This window comes from Poecilia latipinna, unplaced genomic scaffold (assembly GCF_001443285.1).
Source record: "Poecilia latipinna isolate Pla-1442-1.1 unplaced genomic scaffold, P_latipinna-1.0 Scaffold175, whole genome shotgun sequence".
Lineage (NCBI taxonomy): Eukaryota > Metazoa > Chordata > Actinopteri > Cyprinodontiformes > Poeciliidae > Poecilia > Poecilia latipinna.
This window is the reverse complement of record NW_015112791.1, coordinates 237,574-259,875: the sequence shown is the minus strand read 5'-3', so window position 1 is coordinate 259,875 and position 22,302 is coordinate 237,574. Positions and strand designations below refer to the sequence as shown.

Below are 22,302 nucleotides of genomic sequence, written 5' to 3'. Positions count from 1 at the left end.
ACTTTGAAGCAGATAATAGTCCTTGGGCTTCCTGAGAGGCAGGAAACTTTAAGCTGGGAGGAAGTGGATGCTCTTACGCAAACTCGAGATGAAGCTGTTGTCTGCGGCAACCCTTCCATGAAGTCACTGGAAATGCGTCGCGTTTCAGTTTCTACGTAGTAGTTGCCATCCGAAGCTGGACAGCAAAACAGTTTTGTGTTTTGTGGCAACTAAAAATAGCAACTGAAACTTTGCGAGTTTTGCATGAAGCCCAGTCTGATATCGACACTTTTGTTTTTGTTACTCCTAGCAACGGCAACGGGAGCAAGATGAATGGGTCACTGGAGCACATGGACCAGCCCGATCCCGACGCAATCAAAATGTTTGTGGGACAGATTCCCCGGTCCTGGACGGAAACGGAACTAAAAGAACTTTTTGAGCCCTTTGGACCCGTGTACCAGATCAACATCCTCCGTGACCGGACTCAGAATCCTCCTCAGAGTAAAGGTATGACCACAAGCGTGTGTGTTTTGGGTTTTTTATGCAAGAAGAAAAACATAATTGCATAGTTAGCCAGTCACAGTAAGACGGTACAGTAAAATCTTGATAAATTGTAATATTAGGGCTTTTTTTCCCTATATTCATCCAACTTGACTGACAGAGACAAATACCTAGAGCATCTAGGGATGTTCTTTAGGTTTTAAGCACCAAAGGAGGTTGCAGTATTTAAATGTGTGGTCTTCTAATACTGTCCTTTGTCTAATGTCTTCCTGCAAACGGTTGACCTTTGATCAACAGATTACAACCAGTGGTGTCTGCCTGGAATCATTTGTTCAGCTTCATTTGAGGTTTTCGTTCTGCATCTTACTAAGCCATGACCTGCTGTCTAAAAGCTAAAGTCTAGAATCATTTTTTTTTTCCCCCGTGCAACTTTTGATTATCCAGCTTAACTAATTATTGTCTGGTCACTTTGAGCTATAAAATGACACCAAATGTTGCAGGTGTAGCTCCAGAGGAACACGATCGTTTCTGCTGTGGTTGAATGTTTCCAAACTTCTCAAACCTCCGGACCTAATTTGCTTACACACATAATTTTCTACAAGTACGCAAACCTGAATAACCAATGCAAATTGCTTCAGAGGAACTTTTTTTTCTCAATTTAAAATCTACATTTGTATTTTGTTTAAGTACTATTAAACAGTGTCCATATTTAACATACCTATAAGAAAACATTAGTTTTTTTTGGTCATGCTTTTCATTCTAGAAGTTTTTTTTTGATTGCACTACAGTGACTCAGTGGAATGATTCATAGTGGTTAGTGCGCTTTACACACAACCTTGGTGGAAAAAACACAACAAATGGCCTTCAGCTGAAACCTGGTCACATCGACTGTAGTTGTCATCGTGTCAGTTGTTCTGTACAAGTTTAACAACCTTTATGGACAGTAATGGTTGTCTCTTTGATTTTTATTTTTTTTACCAGCAGGCAGCATTGACTTTATTTTATATTACAATAAATAGAAATTCTCCTGAATTTGATTGGTCGGCCAGTTGCTATGGATGAAGGCAAAAATTCATCATTTTAGTTTGGGAAGCTTGAGATTCAAGATTAAGATTTCTGATTATGAACTACAATGCCCTGCAGTTTTCTCCTTCTTAGATGACTAAGGTTTTTTTCTTTATACATATTGCATATCTTTCCATGTCTCTGTGGTTCATTTGAATGATCCAAATTTTTTACACCTTTCCAAATTTACAGGCGGTGCCTCTGCCCGAAAACCAGTGAAACCCCACGGAGCTCGTTTTTCTCCTTGAACGTGAAAACATAGACTCCTCAGTGCTGTTTGTCGGGAGAGTTCAAAGACCTCCTTTTAAGATCGGCCCCTCCCTTCCTCTGTCAGCTGTGATGGTCTATTGACATAATGACATGTAAATTTATTCTGATGGATAATCTGGCCTGATTATAGCTGCCTTTGGCTCACCTAAACTGCGAGATAAATTTCCTCCAGTGATAAAACTGAACACAAACACTCCTTGTACTCTTGTGTAAAGCCATAACAATTTGAACCAAATAATAATGGCCGAGTGTCATCTGCCATTATGTATGAAAAGCTATGAACTCAACCACTCATTTTTCTACCTTGTCATATTTTTTCCCTATTAGGAAATTGATTATGCCTTCACTAAAGTACTGCCCCTCGGACATTTTCATATCTTGTCACGTTTCGACTACAAATTTTAGTGGTTTTTATTCAAACCAGAGACTGTCTAATGGGGTTGGAAACCCCTGGTTTAGATCAAATCATATTAGATTAGCCTCATCAATGCGCCATTCTACATCCAATTGAGGAATCTGTGTCAATTTGTCTCTACAAAAAAACCTTCAAATTCATTACTTATCATTGGTCCATCACTTAAAATCCCAGTAAAACACCTTAGTTTGTTGCAATGTGACTAAATCTGAACAGATCCTGCAGATAAACTACTTTAGCAGCCAGCGTAGATTCTGTTTGTCTACTGATCCATCGAGGGCCGTCAGGTTGCCGATGGCTTTTAGGTCACATTGTGCACAGATCATGAAAAATCATCTGACTCTCATGCCTTTCTGGGAGGTTTATTTGGCTCCGACAAATTGGAGTCCAGGCTAAGCAGAAGAGAAAGGGAGCTCTCAGCTGGTTGTGAAAGAGTGCAGCTTGATGCATATTAGAGTTCAACAGCCCTCCCCACAGCCTGGGAGCTCCAGTAACAGAATAATACACACTATGTAGGTCAGAGACGCTGCAGTGCTCCACTTCCCCAACCCAGTGAAACTGACGGGCTGGAACGCCACTGGCGGTCTACTGGGACGGAAGGATGAGAGGCTTTTTTTTTTTTTCTTATTTCTCACCCCGCTCTTCATTTTTCATTCCCCTCCCCCATCATCTATCTTCTTGCTTGTTCTCTTTTTGGGTTCTTTGTGCTCTTTTCATGCCTTGTGCACACTTCTTGGATTTGATTCTTGCATAACGCTGAAATGCTCGGGACAAACGCGTTGGTTGTTCTGCTCCGGCTCGCCGGTGCTGTTTGGACTCGCCAATTGTGAATCGGTGTCTCCTGACGGCTTTCCACCACTGGTCATCTCTCTGGACATGTCAGTCCTATCCAACTTGTTTTGCACGGTGTCACTGTTGTTGCCTACAACATCACATCACATTATAAGCATGGGAGCCGTACCACCGCTGGCATTTCCTGTTATTCCAGTTTTGAATATATTTTAACCCACAACACTGAAGGCATTAATTTTGATTTGTGAGCCCTCGATCTCAATAATGAAGTTGATTATTTCCCCAACAACTGGCTGTATCCAATCCTGTTTTTTTACCCTCTGGTGGAGAATCCAGGTACTACAGATAACTCGTATCCAAGATGGCTGCAGTACCTGCCAAGACATAGACCAACTTATTATTTTGAAGTCTCTACATGAATAAATGACGGAATTGCAAAAGGTTTCCTTTAATAGTCACAATTTAAAAATAAGTCAAATGTTTTATATAAAAACGGGTGAAAATGTATCGTTATAAAACCTAGGCCTACTTTTGCAGCCATATTTATTGGCTTAGTGCAGAAGTTCAGAGGAATAATTAATTTAATTTGTCTTTCTGTCTTTAGACCTGAGCAAACATGACAAAATCTGATCGAAAAGTTTGTGAAATCTGACACTTACAAAAGGCTATGTACTTCCACTCCCATATCCAATACTCAAAAATATAAAACTGTAACATTACCTTCCTGTTGTCTGCTAAACGTTTTACTTTACAGCCTTAATGAATCACGGACATGTCATGTGAACCGTAGTTTCTTTTCAAACAGCTTTTTTAATCCATTTTATTTTTATTTTTACATCTCACTGACTGAACATGGCTAACTCTGAGTTGTTCCACCACTCTGGGGATCTTACTGTAGCCTGGTTATGTTTGGGCGTGGTACCTTCACTGTTATAAGATTGGATTTTTGAGTTCCAGCTATCCCACCCCAGGTCGGGGCTGATCTGAATGTTTGCTGATTTCTGTCACCATCCTTTTCTGCGTGCATTATATTTTACAGCATGCTTTATCTCATTTAATATATTGTTGTTGTTTTTTTTCCTCCTGCATTTTAACATCGTTTCTGTCTCCTTCTCCGCTCCCATTGTTTGCCCCTCTTGTTTTTTTCCACTCTGCAGGATGCTGTTTTGTAACTTTTTATACAAGAAAAGCTGCACTGGAGGCCCAGAATGCACTGCACAACATAAAGACCTTAAGTGGGGTGAGTAAGCACAGCATGGGATGCTTTTAGCTGCCCCAGCCCCCACCCCACCCCCATATCCCTGGTGCAGGCTGGGAGCTGCACACTGGCCAGTAATGAGCTCTCGGTTCACTGAAGGCCTGTCTGGCCCTGGAAAAATATCAAGCCCCTCTATCAGTAACATTGAAACCAGGACTGTCCTGAACTTCAATACACTTGAACCGATGAGTTAAACACAGACACATTCAGGTGGGATTCAAAGAGCCTTTGGCTGTTGATTCTTCAGCAGGACACATTGTTTGATTTGCATGACACCATGCATGTTCATGGTGTCTGGGCATCCTTTATAAAGTCCTAAATTCAATAAAATAATGCAAGTTGACCTTAAACACGTTGGGTTTTAATTTTTGTTGTGGCAGGATTATTTAACCTTATACATGCATTTATATATATTTTTTTCTTGTAGGACTTTTTGTCAGGTAAAAATTTTTAGTTGTGCGCCGACATCTTCATTGCGTTCTGTGTTTTGAAGTTGGCTACCGCTAACTAGCAGCTATTATACCCTTGCTCGCTAACTAGCTAGCTCTTTGTGTCAGTCGGTGGGTGATGGGCTTGACGCACGGGGAATGACGGGGACAAGCAAAAGTCGTCGCCACTCGGGATTCAAAAGCGTCAATAGTAACAGAAGTTTAATATTTTTCAACTTGAGTCGCGTCACAAACTTGCGTGTCCTCGTCTATGTGTAAGGGCTCAAAATTTCACAAGAAATTGATGGAGAGGGAGTGATGTCGCCTCCTGTGTGTCGAGCCGTTTTTAAGTGCAAATGTATTTCTGTTTTCGCCGTTGGCTCACTTCTGCTCCCAGCTCATATGAAGCTAGGTGCATTCTGTGCAAAATGTTTGTTTTTTTCCCTTAAATTTCCATTCATGGTGCCATTGAAAATGTCTTTACAAAAGTCTTACATTTGACTTGCGGAACCCTGCAGATACGCTGAAGTTATTAAAGGCTTCACTTTATGAATCATTGATGTCTGTGTACATTTCTAACTCCGAGTTGAAGCCTTAAAAGTATAGAGCAGCTCGGCTGAGTGGTGCCATATTTCATCCGATTTGTCCAGCGAGATTGCAGCGCGCTCAACTGGAGCAAGGGCTTGTTAAAGCTACAAATCCGTCACGGCCGCTGGTCGCTCTAAATGACGCCTTCCAGTCAATTAAATCCATACCAGACAAGTCCAGGTGTCGATTAAAACCGTAGCTCGCCGAAAAGTGAGGGGAGCCACTTTTCAGCGAGCTCATAGCCGCGTATTGAACCGAGGTGATGAATGAGTGTCGAGGCCGAGTGTATAGCGGTGGTTCTCTTCGCTGGAAGACCATCCATCAGCTCGACATTTCAAATGGTGCGCTTCAAATGCCAATCCCTGGTCCTACTGTTACTGGCATTTCTGCAGGTGTGACTGAGTTAGCTTTGTGTCGCGGTGGAAAGGCTCGTATCAGTTCCTCTGTTATCTCTCCCCTCCGCTGCTGCTCTCTGCTTGGTCGTTGGCGCTAGCTGGTCCCCACGCTGAGCGGGCCATCTGTCGCGTCCCTCGTCAAAAACAAACCCGCTATTTCTCAAGTACGACGTGCTCGGGCGTCTCAGGCTTCTTTCATGTTTCGTGGTTTGTAGACAATCTTATTGGGTTAATGTATCCTGCCTCCACTTCTTCTTTTTATAAGAAGATTGAGAAAGAGCAGCGTGTTCAGAGATGTCGTTCTGGCTAAAATTAGGTTGCTCACATCCAGGATTTGCCACTCCTTGTTCGACAGGATCAGATGGTGTGAAGGAAGTATTTTAAGATCAAAAAGTTATTAAACGCCTGCTAAAGTTAGCCAGCTTGTCAACGTCTCCAAATTGTTCTGAAGAAGAAGAAGGAAGTGAGGAGGAAGAATCGATATATTCAGCCTGAAGTGAAATTGCATACTGGAGATTTGATATCCACCAGCAGCTTTGACACCTGCCCAGCATCTCAAACTGGTATATTATGGTCTTTAAGTGACAGATGCTGGATTGAAGGTGTGTGAAGTTTAAGAGACTGATGTGATGAGATGGTTTATGTTGACTGGGTGAGTCTTAATCATTTCTTTTTGTTTCCCACAGATGCATCATCCTATCCAGATGAAACCTGCTGACAGTGAGAAAACAAGTGGTAGGTGGCTGCTTTTGAAACAAAACCCAAAGGATTTGATAAAGGGATATATTTTGACTTTAAAAATAAAAGAAAAAAAGAAGAAAGGGACTCATGGTTCAGTGGTTGGAGCGGGTGCACCGTGTCAGTCTGCAGTGCCAGCTGTGATGGGTGTGAATCGCTTCCCCCTCCTCGTTCCTGTCTGGAAACTGTAAAGTGAAACCCATTAGTGCCCACAGAATTAGAGGAAAAGATGCCACATTTTAAAGAAACAATGGAGGAAAAGAAAAGTGAGAAATTTGACATTTTCAGTTTCAAAATGAATTCTGTGGCCACCTTATGGATATGCGTTCTATGACAGGAAAAATAACTTCATTCTACATTTAGTTTCTTCTAATTATGCCCATTACTGTTGTCAACACAGACACAAAATGGAGTGGAAAAGGGACATCCAGTCATGCATTGAATTTTGCCCCTTTATCTTTTTTTTAAAATTCATTTTCATTCATTTTTTTAAATTTACTAGTTGCTGTGAATGGAAAAAAAATTGTAAGCTAAAATTGAATTGTAAAATTGAAACTAAAAGCTGTTTTACAGAAAACTGCAAATCAGATTAGAATGACTTCAGTCTGAGGTTGGGCTGTTTATGGATTGTGGTTGTGATTCTCATGTCACTCGTTGCCAACAAAGCGTTTAAACTGCCCGTTTGTTTTTCACACATGCAATAAAGCAAAGGTCTGCAACTCTAGTCCTCAATTTCCACCCTACCGCCACTTTTGGATGCATACCTGCTCCAACACGCTTCAATCAAAAGGCTGAATTACCTCCTTAGCATGTCATCACCGATTCATTTGACTCAGGTGTGATGGAGCAGGGGTGCATTCAAAAGTTGAAGGATGTTGGTACCAGAGGACTGCAGTTGCAGTAAAGGTTTCTAAAATCTTAAGCTCGGTCTGTTTTGTTTAGATTCAGTTTGGGGTTTGGATGTGTTGGTGTTGAATAGAGATTCATCTACAGTCTTGATAAGGAAACGACCCGTTAATGTATTACTGCTGAAATTTCTAGCATTGTAGTTGCCATGATGTACACCAGTGTTTTCTTAGTGCTGACAAATCATCTAACAAAACAAAAAATCTCTGAATATTTTATTTAAATCCAAAATTTGATTTCCGATTCAAATTTTTTTCCTTAAAAAAAAAAATTAAAGGAATATCTAAAACATGCTTTTGTTTAAATAATTTATTCTGTTATTTGACTAATGGCTATAAAACACGCTTCTAAAAAAAAAAATAAAAAAAAAAAGTAGATGGTGGTTCTCGGGTGACGCCTCTCTGGAAACCAAAGAAGTGCTTTGGTAAGAAAAAAAAAAAATCCAGATTTTTCAACAATTAAATCTTCAAAACCAGAAAATCCGATGAATTTATAAAGTCGATTTATCGTGCAGCGCTATGTTGAAGATTTACCGCTCGGCTTTCTAAAGAATGTTGTTAAATTCAGACTGTACTTGGTACCGGTCCAGAAGACATGATATAGCTTTAGCTACAGGCTGCCACTGCACCCCAGTGATGAACTGTGTATAAGTTCAAAGCGGTCTGAGCAAAATAAATGCAAACATCAGAGAGGTGATCCTGTCACAAAGCAATTTATTCAGTTTAAGAAGGGCGGATATCACCAGCTTTATGATGAACAATCCATGTTTGTTTTTAAAATAGCTGCAGTGGCTTAAAGGCTTTGTGTAAATTATCCGTTTGCACTGAACCAAACATCCCTGTGTCAAAAGCTTTGCCAAAAAAAAATGTACTGTCACCTTATGATGCTGTTATTCATGGCATATTACTACCGAGTGCTGGCGGCGCTTATTATCAAAGCTCATCGATTCCTGTAACTGAATTGGTCAACTTTAGTCTTTGCTGAAAACCTCCATATTTGGACTAAACTCATTAAACACCACAGTGTGCATTTTCTGTTTGTTGTGAGGAAGAGCTTTGAAAAAGGATAAGTATAGATAATTGGCTTAAAACTCTCAAATAGAGGGAAAACAGAGCTGTGAAGTGGGCGCTTGAGTGAAACACGGAACGTGCTAGAAATGACAGCGAGCGGAGCTTCAGGCGGAGCGGCGTGACATTGACCGTTTCTCTTCACTGCTCCTCGGTTGTCCGGGAATAACCGCCTCTCCTTTATCCCATCCGCAGCAGTGGAAGACAGAAAACTGTTTGTGGGAATGGTTTCGAAGAAATACGGCGAGAACGAGGTCAGAATGATGTTCTCGTCTTTCGGACAGATCGAAGAATGCCGAATCCTCCGGGGACCGGACGGTCAGAGCAGAGGTAAGTGCGCTTTTAGCGTGCAGGCACTCAGCTCTGAGCATTACAGTCGCCACCCCTCTGAACAGCCAAGAAGATATTCTCATTAAGAATTCATGGCGCTCCTTCCGTATTTAATTTAAACCCCAAAAATCCACGAATCGAGAGCTTTTTTTTTTTAAATATATATATATACCGTCAGTAGAGTCCTTCCTGTCCTCCCCGTCGCTGTGACTCCAAGCCTCCACATGTCACGGTGAAGGGCTGCTGCACTCGCCGCCCGGCACAATGGCCCGTCTCCTTGGCAACTGCTGGCGGCTGGTGTTCATTGGCTCAGCTGGCAGACACCTCAGCTCAGCTGCTCCTTTGCCACCTCCTTAATCATACACTGCAAGGGCTGGAATTACCTCGTATCTTCTGCATAGCTTTCTGTTGCATAAGGACTCGGATTGCAGTGAAATCTAGGCTTCAGCCTCTATTTAACGCAGTTAGCTTCATCTCCCACCTTTTTCCAGCTATGTATGCGGTGTAGCTACAGTTATAAATGAGCTTTATTAGTTGTTTTTTTGTTTTTTTTTTGTTTCCAGGCCTGAATTATTTCAGCCAATCACTGTGTGTATGTGTGCATTTGTTTTGATACAATCACGTCGACCGTCTTCCCCTTGACACCACATAGTCGAGCCTCTTGGTGGCAACTTAATCTGTCGATCATTGTGCTCATGTGACCAGTGTTTACTGTTCTCCTCGTTGTGTTCTTTCTCCGTGTGCTAACCAGTGAGGGTGGTTCTGTGTGCTTGGGAGTTGCCATTTTCTGTACTGTAATGTCTGTTTTTTGGGGTTCATAACGAGTTGTCCAAACCTTTTTTTGTCTTGTTTTTGTTTCTTCTTGTCCCTCCCTCCCCCCCCTTTCCTATTGTTATCCCCCCTACAGGCTGTGCGTTTGTCACATTTGCTACCAGGGCAATGGCACAGAATGCAATCAAAACCATGCATCACTCTCAAACTATGGAGGTACTGTACCCCTTAGCACCTATTTCTCATTACCCCCCCCCCCTTTTACCCCCTCGTACATTTTTGCTGCCCCCTTGTGTTGGAATTATGAAGAGCTTGTTCTATCAGAAATGAATTCAGTAGGGCATGAGGTGTATCTAAAGCAGCAGCTTATTGCAGAATAATTGAATAAAAGTAAAAACTTTATTAGTTATAGTTCATAAAAATGCCTGTCCTCTTCTATTTAGAGCTGAAATAAACACACCTCTGTTCTGATGGGCATCAAAAGGTGTTTTTTTTTTTGTCTTTTTTTTTTTTTCGTCACGGTGAAAATAACCCACTCCCATCAAATTTTAGGTGAAAATAGAGTTAGCCCACCCTTTCCCACTTCTTGGAAGAACTGGGGCTGTGCTCTCATATTAGCCGGTGGAGTCTTTGTGGAAGTAGAGCAGCAGTAATTTGACAGCTAGGTCAGAGGCTCCCCAGTGAAGTGTTGGACCCGGTCTAATTAGGAGCTAAACCAAACAGAACGCTCCTCCTACTAGATTAAATTTACGCCCCATCGGGGGTCACCACTTCCTACCCTCCTCTCCTTTCTTCCCGATATCATTTCCTCCCCGATTTTCTTAGCTGCCATGGGAGGTGCTGCTGGTGCAGAAGCCATTTTCCCTATCCAGCCTGGTCCCTGTCTGGCTCTCAACTCTGGGAAAAAAAAAACTACTTTTGCACCGCATGCCTTGTCCATGCGTCTGTCTGAACAATATGTGACTGTATGTTTGCGAGGTTCTGTGTAATAGAATGCATTTTTTCCGTTATGTCCGCTGACATCCATGTTTGAGTTTTTTTTTTTTTTTTTTTCCCTTTCTTTTTTTGTTTTAAACGTTGTGTCCATATGTTGTGTGATATCTGTGGACTGAGCTTAGCTCTGCAGAGTGCTAAAATTATTCACCGTCTGCACCATCGTCCCATGCCCTCCTTTTTGGAATGTAGCCTGGCTCAGCAATGCATGGCAGATGTCCTCTCTGTTAGCTTTGATATGCATGTGTGCAATGCATATCAAGGCTAATTCCTTTGCCACCACGTGACTGTGCATTGGTACATAAAAGGTTAATGTCTTTATGTGTGTGTGCGCGTGCGCGCTTTGGAACCAGGTTGACGTCTCTTACCTTTTTTTACTGCTTCAGGGTTGTTCTTCACCTTTGGTTGTAAAGTTTGCCGACACCCAGAGGGACAAGGAGCAGCGGCGCCTGCAGCAGCAGCTCGTGCAGCAAATTCAGCAGCTTAACAACGCCTCCACCTGGGGAAACCTGGCAGGGCTGGGAACCCTGACACCGCAGTATCTCGCGGTAAGCGTCGATGAACAAACTGTCTACACCTCTACGGCAGAGTTATAACTTCCAGAAGTAGGTACACACCTTGAAGTTTTTCATGCTGCAACCGTAAATGGTTGCAACCATGTAGTTAACAAAACCTAAAAGGTGTGGCAGGCATTTGAGTTCAAATAAAATCTAGTGCAACCTGATGCATTTGTAATTTATAGAGTAATTTAATATTTAAGCCACGTGTCAAACCCAAGGCCCACTATTTATGTGTCGCATCCATTTTCATTTTGAGCCATATTAGGATGATGAACGTCCCAAAAGGGTCGGTTGTGGCAGAACATGTTAATTAAAACCCATTAAAGAATTGCTACAGCATATTAATAAATAGCTGACTTCTTAAAATTAAATACTGAACATATTTCCACATTATAATTTGGCACTATAAAAATGAAATCTACTTTTTTTTGATTGATAAAAATATTTAAGTGCACAACGGTTACCATAAATTTTAGAGTGTAGTGGGCCACATATAAAGCTGTGGCGGACCAGGTTTGGCCCTCTGGCCTCGATTTTGACACACATGCTCCAAAGGGCCACATAGATAAAACTTCAAAATCACGTCTTATCAGTCGACTCAATTCAGGATTTTAACAGTTTAATAGATATTTTTTCTCAACACATTCTGCCAAAACTGAGCCTTTGAGAAAATGTAGGATCTTCATGTGACCAGAAATGAAAAATGATTTTGACGACTCGGCCTAAAACGTGCGTAATTACAGTTGATGCACCCAAAACTAACTCTTTCATGCAAGAACAAATGGTAAATAATTTTAGTTTGTAGTTCTGCAGAGCCAAAATACATGAAGACATTCTTGACTTTGGGGTGTTCTTAAAAATATTAAATATGGTTCAATTTTTCTTCTTCTACACAATTATGCTCCATCTTATATGATCCCAATAGAATCTGTGTTTGTGGTTTTAAAAAGAGAAAAGTGATCAAGGAGTATAAATCCTTCTGCGAACTCCATGAAGTTTGATGAAACGAATGAAGCAGAAAGTGAAAAGGGCAACATCTCGGCTCCGATGCATTGTCTGCCGTGCTGACGGTTTGTTCTGCTGAGCCTCATAGATGCAGAAACTTGAAATCGTGCGACGATCAAGTCTGATCCGTACGCCCATTTTCTTGGCTCAGACTAGAAAACATCTTCACTCCCAGTTTGTGTCCTGGCTAACGAGGAAAGGCACGTGACTCGCATGAGTGTTCTGCAACTCTGAGCCAAACACCATGTGACTCGAACATGAACAGACGAGCCGTTTGGCTTCTGCCAAGAAAACGAGGACAAAAACCTGGCAGGCTGCTATTTCGTCAATCTGAAATATACATTTTAAATAGGACGGCAAAAATCCTCAGTAAATATTTTAAAACATGCAAAATTCATGCTGAAATGTGTCCGCTGGTTTCTATTTGTATAGATTTTAAATAATTTAGAGGTTAAGAGAGTGCTCTGTTTGATCTGCATCTGTTTTTTTTTTATTTTATTTTTTTCTGCTTTCAGTTGCTCCAGCAGGCGACATCAACCACTAATCAAAGCAGTTTCAACGGCATTCAGAGGCTAGGAGGTGAGTTTTACTATCAGATGTTAAAAACCGTTTATCTCATTATCTGGACTGTTAAAGGGAAGTTTCTATGTCACCAATCTGACCATGTGGTTCAAGTATAATAAATCACATTGCTGCTTTACATCGGGGGCATATTGCACATGGCCTGGAGTTATTGTAACACTGCAAGGCCTTCGTATTGACAGCACTTTTCCATTAGTCGAGCTAATGTAGTGCAGCTGTTGGTATTAAAAAGAAAAAACGATTTGAAGTCCAGTGTTACATCTTAGGCTGTGTTTTTCTGCTGGAGCAGTAATTTATCAATTAAAAATGTACAGTTGTGTGACGATACATTTAACTGCTTAAAAGAACATTTTCTTCTAATGATAAAATAATGGAAAGGTGTTGAAGTAAAAGCTGTGAGGTTGTTCTGCGGTTTCTGTCCGTCAGAGTACTTGAAACCTTTTTTTCTTTTAGTTAGAACATTGTGGGAAGAACTTGTCACATTCATAACGATGAAAACAGAGGCAGGTTCTGGAGGAAGAAAGAAATTCACATTAGCTCTCTGGGTTGTCCTGCTGCTTTTCAATTTGGGTTTTACACCTTTAATTGTAGGCCATGACAATTTGGTTATGATTAGAGAAGTTATAATCCTTAGATTTAATCTACATTTTAAGAATAGAACATCTTAAATGTGCCTCAGTTTTCCTACATGGATGTTGAATGTTCTTCTATTGACTTTTTTTTTTTTTGTCAATTTGTTTTTTTTTTGTTGTTGGAAGAATTATATTACTCTAAATCTTGTGTTTCATGCTTGTTGGAAGGAACTTATCGCCTGACATCTTAACGTATTCAGAAACTTTTAAAACTAGTTTATTGTTGTTCATTGAAACAAAAACAAAAAAAATGGCTGCCTCATTTACCACCTGCTCCTTCAGGATATCAAAGTTTTAACAGGTGTGAGCCGCACGACAAACAAGGACACCAGTAGTTGTCTAAAACCCTTCATGTATAACATGTGACTGTTCTCTACGGGTCACTGAGTGGAAAAACAACTAAAAATCCAAAAATAAGTTGAGTTATATTTAAGAACCCTCTGTGAAACTAAATTGGCAGGTTGCACTACTGCAAATGTAAATGACAGAAATATTTGGTGCATATACAATTTTTTTTTTAATTTTTTTATTTCCGCTAAAGTTCTACATCCATGTTGTCTCTATGTGCTGTCAGATTCCTTGTTTGCACATATTTGCACATATTCTTGACTAATGAAGCTTATTCTGATGCTGAAGGTTCTAAGTAATTCATAAAGTTAGTTTTCAGAACCCACGTAGCTCGCAAGTTTACAACCTAAAGGTCATCAGGTCGTGAATTTAACATACCGAAGCTCTCTGTCTGCAGACTGCTAAAACGACGTAGCTTAATGTTAGATTCATCAAAGGCAGCAGAGAGAATATATTGTTTTATGCTTGCTTTCTGGGCAGAAAGTTGCGCTGCAAGAGAATTTGAAAAGGCTCACGCCTGCAGGAACAGGAGCTTGAACATGGCCGTCATCCGTAATTACCTCTGCTGCTTTGTATTTTCAGCAGGTGTGAATCCTCTTCAGCTGCAAAACCTGGCCACATTGGCTGCAGCCGCAGCTGCAGCCCAGAGCTCTGCCAGCCCGACTTCAACCAGCGCTCTGTCAACAAGCAGCGCAGCACTGGGGGCTCTCGCCAGTCCAGGTGAGTTAAAGTCAAACATAAGCTCAGATTAGTTGCTTTTTAAATTTTTTTTTTCATTTATCAATACGAGTTTACAGCAGTGGAGAGATGCAGGTCCAAACCCTCAGAATGAGTCGAGCCTTATTTGCAGGATTCAGATCAAAGTTACTTGACCAACCTGTGTATTTGTGGTCTTCAGTTTATGTGGATGGATTTGGTGAATTTATTAGTATTTCACAGAACTGCAATGGAAAATACACAGACATGTGACCAACAGCCTGATGTTGCAGGCGAAAAGACAACGTTGTAGCATGTTTTTAAAATGACACATGAACAAACTTATCCACGTGTGATTTTAATTGAGTTTATTTAATGAAAACATCACAATGGTGAAATTGTTTTCCCCACATTTCTAATGGAAACTCAGTTACTGTATTCCACCACCTATTCAACTGTGCTTCAATAATTGACCACTTTTCCTCATGAAACTAATTATCTGTGTATATATTTTTAAAATCTGCCTGCAGGCTCAACAGCAGGGTCCAGTGCTGGTGCTGCCATGAACACCCTGGCCTCTCTGGGCACACTGCAGGGTCTTACTGGCACCTCTGTGGGCCTCAACAACCTTAATGCTCTCACTAGCGGTGTCAGTGGTGAGTCTCCTCTTCGTACGCCTCAGAAAATGCGACCCGTTGAATACGAAATGTTTTTGTTTTTTCGTGTGCGACTCATCAGTTTGCTTTGCTCTTCCAGGTATGGGGGCCATGAACGGAGGCCTGGGAGCCTCCATGGCCAACGGCTCGGCTGCAAGTTCCATGGATGCACTGACACAGGCCTACTCAGGGATGCAGCAGTACACGGCCTCAGCCCTGCCCTCCCTCTACAGCCAGACTCTGCTGCAGCAGAGCGTGGCTGGCAGTCAGAAGGAAGGTGAATACATCCTCAACGAACACACGACACTTTCCCACACTCGCAGCGCATGGACAATTTGCCGAACTAGACGTGAATGATTACTGTTGAACGCTTCCAAGGTCGTATGTAACTTTAGTTCCTGGTTTCTTACAAAATGGAGTAGGGCCAGAGGGCGCCAACCTGTTCATCTACCACCTGCCGCAAGAGTTCGGGGACCAGGATCTTCTGCAGATGTTCATGCCTTTCGGAAACGTGGTCTCTGCCAAAGTCTTTATTGACAAACAGACCAATCTGAGCAAATGCTTTGGTAAGTGAATATAAATTTGTGTAATTGGTGAATAGGTGTCAGGATCTGACTGAGGCACCTTAAAAAGCGGTTTGTTTTGAAACAAGATTACTTATTTTTGTCTAAAGATCAGAGTTTTATTACTCTGGGTAGCTTAGTAAATACTTTGAAATCATGTCTTATATTTGAAAGGTTCCATTTCCTAAAGATGAGGGACTGGATATTGGTGCAGTTTTAGGTTGTTAACTTCTAGATTTTGCGCTTTAGCAGCTTGACTTAGATGTGATTCATTCATTAGGAACTTGAGTCGAACCCTGAGTAAATCAAATCGATGCAACGCTAAATAAAAACGGGATGTGATTTACTCAGTGGTGGTCGACTAAGAGGCAGACCCCTTCATGTTTTCATCATGTTGCTGATTAAACAGCTGGGAGTTTCTCCTCATCATGTTCAGGCTCTGCAGGAACCTATTAACTATCTATTAATTAGTTCTCCTCTTGAGAGCCACAGCTGGCCACCCTGGATCTATAACATTTTATTACATATTTATACTCAACTTCTCCTTGTGCATTTTAGTTCAAGTAAAATGCTTTTTGTGCAGCATTTTAAAATAATTTTGTGAAATGCCAATAAAGAATGACAAGTGAAACAAGTTATCAACGGGTTAATTAGTTGTTGATCGCCACCCTGCTATCAACAACTTTTCATATTTCTTAGTTAGTTTTACGCCACATAAACTAATCTTTTGTTACTTTGTGGTTTTATTTTTCCCCCCAAATATATGCACATTGTTGAGCTGGATTTCAGAAAGAATCCCAGGAAAGTCGAATCTTAAACTGAATCCAAGATGCATGGGAATTTTGATGAACTTGAAAATATTTTTTTAGAATCAATTTCAGTCCAAATGTCCATCCTCTTTAAACCAATGCAGAAACTTGATCAATGCAAGCAAATGCCGCAGTACCTTGTCATTTAACTGGCAAGACTGCCCCCAACTGGTGACTAAATGTTACAACAATTAAGTCTGTAGTCTAAAGCAGTGGTGCACAAAGTCGGTCCTGGAGGGCCGGCATCCTACTTGTTTTAGTTCTCTCCCTGGTGGTAGAAACAACCTTCTCAGCATGTCAATGTTCTTAGGTCTCTAATGAGCCATCATTTGATCCAGGTGTGTTAAACCAGGGAGAACTAAACCCTGCAGGACGCCGGCCCTCCAGGACCCACTTTGGGCACCACTGGTCTAAAGTCTGCATGCCGACTCAAGTAAATGTATCCAAGTATCCAGACTGTCGATTAAACGAGCAGAGTGTTTTGGGCTATTGTGTAAAGCACAGAGGGTCCTTCATGCTGTCTGTGGTATCTGTGCATTACACAAAGTATTTTTAGGAATGGATGAAGCAGGCTGACGATAAGCTTGTGTTTTGACCCCTGACCTCCACTCTATTAATGCTTAAAAGCTGCATCTAAGGCCGGAAACCAGCCAGTTTAATCCTCCTCAGAATAACTTTATGGTTAACCACAGTACAGATGCAACTATTGATGCCAAACAGCACCGTGTTCAGTGATCACATGAGCTTTTAACGCGTGTTTGTTGTTTATTTTCTTTTTTAGGGTTCGTCAGCTATGACAATCCTGTCTCCGCGCAGGCTGCCATTCAGGCCATGAACGGTTTCCAGATCGGCATGAAGAGGCTGAAGGTTCAGCTGAAGCGCTCCAAGAACGACAGCAAACCCTACTGATCCTTGCCTGGGGCCTCCGCCCTAGCCCCCTCCCCAGCTCAGTTCTAGCACTGCTAGGGTAAGTTCACCCTCCTGCCAAGGTCACCACAGCAGAGACTCAGGGGGGGTCAAAGGGGACAGGAGCCCACCACGGGAGGAAGACTCACCCTTTTCCTTAAACGAAAAGAAAAACAAACGAGAAAAAAAAAGGTTGCTAAGATCTCTCCACGTTTTTTGCTGTATTTCATTCCTGCGGTTTTTATTATGTACTTTTGAGTCTGAAATATTTTAATGTATATGATTATTTATGACTATCACTGGAGTCAGTGTTTGCTGGAGGTATTTTGTGTCACTGTATTTAGTGGAGAGCATCAGATGTGTTTCCATGCCACTTCATTGCCTTCAGGTCAAGTGAGCCAGGTTGACTAAGGATCAGTTGTTGTTGTTGAAGGGCTGAAGCGAGGCCGCACAGACCCTGAGCCAGAGCTTCAACCTGCTTTTCACTTCTCATCTGTAGTCTGTCTCATGTCGTGTCGTCGTGAATATCTAGCAGTCTTTTCCGTTTCCCCTCTTCTGTTTTTTTTTGTCTGTTTACATTCATTGTCTAAGCCATTTTAAGCTAGGCTACCTCTATTTTCCCCCCCCTCTATTAACAACCTCCTCCAGTCATTCCATCCATCCTCCAAGTCTCCCACAAGGGACTGGGGTCTAGATGGATCTCTTTCGGTGCCAAGTATAAAAGTATGTGCATGTCAGAGTCTGCCATAAGTCCTAGTGGTGTCACTTCTGTAAATCGGTGTGTTGTGTTTTTTTGTGTGTCGGGAGAGAGGGGTGGGGGGGACGTGTTTACCCTGCTGTCCTTGCTGTTACGTGGTGACTTGCATTATTTTTTTTGTTGTTGATTGTGCCTCATGGCTTAAAAAAATTTCTTGTGCTGTGCCCCTAACTTTCTCTTCTCTCCTCTTTGTCCTGTCTCTCCTCTCTCTCTCTCTCTCCCTCTCTCTTCGTGTTTTTGTTCCTTTTTTAGAACAAATCTCCATGCCTGTTTGCTCATCATTAGCCTAGCATGTCTTCATGATGTTGAAAGCCAAGCCAAACTCCCTCTCCCTGGCCTCATCATCCCACCATTGTCTGTGATGTCTCTCTAAGCTCGCCTGACCAATACCCGGCCACCCACTGACCCTGACCTTAGCTCAACCTGATTTTTCTGCATGTATGATCATGTTTTTTTTTTTTTTTTTTTTTTTTTTTTTGATTTTTTTTTCGCTTTATTTTTTTTTTTTCTATAAGAAAATGTGACGGGCAGGAGAGAGGTCAAGCATATTAATGTGAAAACTTAGCTGCAATGATTTCATTGAAGAGATGTTTTTTCTTTTTTTCCTGTTAATATTTTAAAAACCTGTGGGATTTCTAATTTTTAATTTAGCTATGTATTTTCTTTTTACCTCTCTCAGTAATAGTTCACTTGAAAGTTGAATACAGGGATTGGCACACATATGTGCCATTTGGTGCCATTAGCAATATTTTGGCTTCTTAAAGGAAAAAAACAAACAAAAAAAAAAAACAAAAACAAAAAAAAAGCGATCCTACAGACCACTTTTCCAACATTTTTTCAGTCTGACCAGTAAAAGTCGCTCTTGGCGATCCGTTTCGATCTCTACATTATGTGGGCAGTGTGACGATTTACATCAAGGCTATTTAAAATATTTTCTTTTTTTTCCATTTACAAAAAAAATGAGTGTATTTACCTTTTTATTAAACTATCAATGGCACAATAAAAGGTACATTTGCTCTGCTGAGAGAAATGACTACCTACATGAGTCAACTTTTTTAGAACTGATTCACAAATAGACAATCTGTGGTTTAAATGCACACTTAGATTACCTATATTTTGTACCATTGAATCTATAGAGGTTTAACTAACAACCCAGGCACAACTTTGGGTTTTTTGTAGATTTTTGTTGTATTGTCATCTATGTTGGGGAGGGGGAGGGAGTGTTTTCAGTTTATTAGTCTTTTTTTTCCCTCTCTTAAAAAAAAAAGGACTAAAATTTGAGTTTGATGACCATTTGCGGGTCATTTGTAGTAAATTTAGTAAAATTCTGGTTTAATTAAAAATGACATCTGGTTTAAGAATTTTAAGGGTCAAATTTTGAGGCTAATTTTATTTTAATTTTTCTTTTCCTGTTATATAAAGTGTTCGACTTCAAAGGTACGTCTTGTTGACTCTGTGAATTTTTTTTTTTTCCATTACTAACTTAATCGATGGATGTTTCACTTTGGTTTAGTTTGGATTGCCTCATGTTTGAAAAATGATTTACATTGTCTGTTAATCATCCATGGACAATGTTGTTTTCATATTTTTTTTTATTATTATTATTATTATTTTTTTTTTTTTGGTTGTTGAAGTGCCCATGTGTCAAACTCTTTGTTTTTGAATACACAACTTTTTTGGGGGGTTTATTTGCTGTAATATCTAGTTTTTATTTACACACACAAACACACACGCAACACTTAATGTGGTTGCATCAGTGGGAGCCCCTGAAGAGGAGATCACTTGGACAAAAACACAACCTGTGGGTCTCTGCACATTTTAGACACATGTTTTGCTTTTTATCTAACCCTGTTTGCCGGTTTGATTTGTTTTGTTTTGTTTCTCGCATGGCACATTTGAAAAGCTCCACCACTTTAGTGTTGGGATACAAATACATTCCATTATTCTGCACCAAGTTTACACTTTTTATCAGGGTGAAATTTTCTCTCTTGTGCTACACATTGTTAAAACAACCCTGCTAAAAAAAAAACAAACAAAAAAAAACAATAAAAAATAACCACTTCACCCACCCTCCACCCCTTAAAAAAAAAAAAAAAAAAAAAAAGGTTCCTAAACAAACTGCTTACCTGGTGGCGCTAAAGAGTTGTCAACTCAGGGGTTTTTATGTGTTTAAAACTTCAACGCGCAGGATTACGACACAAAATGCACACTTTTCTCACCATTTTTGAATCTTTTTAAGTTAGGATTTTTTTTTTTTTATGTTTTCCTTTTATTATAACCCAAAAATATATATATTAAAAAAAATACCAAATTTGCAACAGCGCTCAAGAAAAGTGGTCTAGTTTTGTAAGGAAATGTGAAGCACAATTGTGGGAGCTAAACACTTTGACAGAATGTGGTGAGTGTGTGTGATTTTGATCCAAAATTTTCAAGGTACCACTGATTTCTCTTTTAATATGGGCATGTGCTTTTTACAGTGTTTTTTCTATCCAAATGCAATACAATATTCAAAGTGCCATATATAAATATATGTCTAGAAACTGCCTACACATTGTTATTAGGCCTTGGTATAGAGGTTGCTGCAGTTTGCCTTTTTTCCATTTAATTTTTTTTTTTCTGGTCTGTTAATGCCAGTGTCATAAAGCTCTTTGTTACCTGCTAATGTCCCCACTTTCCCCCCTTCCCCTCTCTCTCCCCCTTTCTCTGTGCTGCGTTATTGGTAAATGTGTTTTGTGATGTACTCGATTTGAACAGTTGGTTTTTAAGAAAAGAAAATGTAGATAAACAATAAACTTCCCAATACATTTGAAGGTTAAGCGTCTCAGTGCGTATTGAAACACTTCGTGATGCCAACTCTGTTGTGATCATCTGGTTTTTGGATTTTGTTTTTTATTTTTTCCCAGGGGGGGGAGGTTGAAGTTGAAAAGCAAGCTGGGGGGTCACATGTTAAGACGATTAGGTCGCAGGTGTTTCCCAAAGTAGTTCATGGTGTGTTAGTTAAAAAATAATAATAAAAAAAGCACAATGTCTAGTCAGAGCAGTCCCAACAGGAACTGGACTCACTTCAGGGGCTTCCATCTCAAATCTCCATCAGCTCTAACAATCACTTTGACTCTTGTTTCTCATTTTGAAGTGCTTTTCTTTTTTTTCCTTGTGTGTGGGTAGCTTTGCATCTCTGTAGATGTGTTGATCTGGGGGGAAAAACAAGTAAAAAAAACAACCTTATTTTCTTGTCTACTAATCAGTAGGACTTTATTCATGTTCCACCAATAATTTAATCGATGTCTCGTCTCGAGGAAAGCCAAAGTGAGTGCATCTTGATGTGAGCTGTATTATACACACAGTAGAGTTTATTTCTGTCCAAACTTTTGGAAAGAGGGTGGGATTAAAAAAAAAAGACGTATACAGGCTGTCCCGATTTCTACAACTGGTTGTTCATATGTATTTTGTACCAGTGAAGCTTTTTATATTGGAAATTAAAGGAAAAGGAAAAAAAAAAAAAACCCATCTATATTGAAAAGAATAAAAAAACAAACATGTCTGGCCTCTCAATGTGGCCTTGCCTTGACCAGGTCTTGAGTTTGGCCTTTGGCTTTGATTTTTATTTTATTTTGTCCTGCTTTAGCCTCTAAAAAGATGCCTGAGTTTGATTTTTACTCGGATCTCTACATGGTCCTCACTTCGTTAATTAGTTTCGGGGGAGGGTTGGGATCCTCTAAATCGTGGTAAGTTTCATGTTGGTGATTGTGCGTTCCACATAATTTAATGGTCAGGATTTTTTTGACAACTTGTGTGGATAATTGTCTTAGTTAAAAAAAAAAAAAAAAGTTGCGTGTTTAGTTTAAAGCTTTGCTTTTTACTTGTGTGGTTTTTTTGTTTTCCTTCCCACCATAGCGGAGTGTGTAGCTGGAAGATTGTTTTAAATTTTCTTTTCTTTCTTTTTTTTTTGTTTTGTTTTGATCAGTGTTCGTTTGTGTGGTGTGTTTCTTTGCCTCTGTCTCGAAATTAAACCATTTCCCCTAATATGGACTGTGTGTCTTTGTCTGTTTTGTGCTCGTCCGGTGTTGTACAGACATTTTATGGACCACCCTCCCCTCTCCCAGTGTGTCGTGTCTCTCTTGTGCTTCTCTTTGCTGTAGCCTTTTTAAAATAAATCGAGCTTTTGCAGATCTGATGTCAAGGTTGTTAAACTCCTTTGGCGCCAATTAAAAATAAATGTAGTCCACCCCCAATATGCTCATGGAAATTAGAGCAGAAATCCATTAAGCATAAAGTTTGTTTTTCAGTTCTTA

At 40.4% G+C, this 22,302-nt stretch overlaps 1 protein-coding gene across 7 annotated transcripts in view; it reads left to right on the top strand.

Annotated features, from left to right (window-relative positions):
• Positions 1 to 18,782, top strand: part of LOC106946084 (CUGBP Elav-like family member 2) — a 40,492-nt gene extending 21,710 nt beyond the window's left edge. For 3 of the 7 annotated variants that reach the window (XM_015030205.1, XM_015030212.1, XM_015030211.1), the window contains exons 2-14: positions 290 to 486; positions 4,180 to 4,262; positions 6,378 to 6,426; positions 8,598 to 8,732; positions 9,640 to 9,719; positions 10,883 to 11,044; positions 12,577 to 12,640; positions 14,206 to 14,343; positions 14,850 to 14,975; positions 15,076 to 15,252; positions 15,395 to 15,541; positions 17,129 to 17,314; positions 18,263 to 18,782. In XM_015030205.1, the coding sequence (XP_014885691.1) occupies positions 290 to 486; positions 4,180 to 4,262; positions 6,378 to 6,426; positions 8,598 to 8,732; positions 9,640 to 9,719; positions 10,883 to 11,044; positions 12,577 to 12,640; positions 14,206 to 14,343; positions 14,850 to 14,975; positions 15,076 to 15,252; positions 15,395 to 15,541; positions 17,129 to 17,256 (1,486 nt within the window). In that variant the 3' untranslated portion in view covers positions 17,257 to 17,314; positions 18,263 to 18,782. Of the gene's footprint in view, positions 1 to 289; positions 487 to 4,179; positions 4,263 to 6,377; positions 6,427 to 8,597; positions 8,733 to 9,639; positions 9,720 to 10,882; positions 11,045 to 12,576; positions 12,641 to 14,205; positions 14,344 to 14,849; positions 14,976 to 15,075; positions 15,253 to 15,394; positions 15,542 to 17,128; positions 17,429 to 18,262 lie in introns of those variants that run through there. The other 4 variants (XM_015030210.1, XM_015030209.1, XM_015030207.1 and 1 more) reach the window with 4 other exon arrangements.
• Positions 18,783 to 22,302: the final 3,520 nt, after the last annotated feature.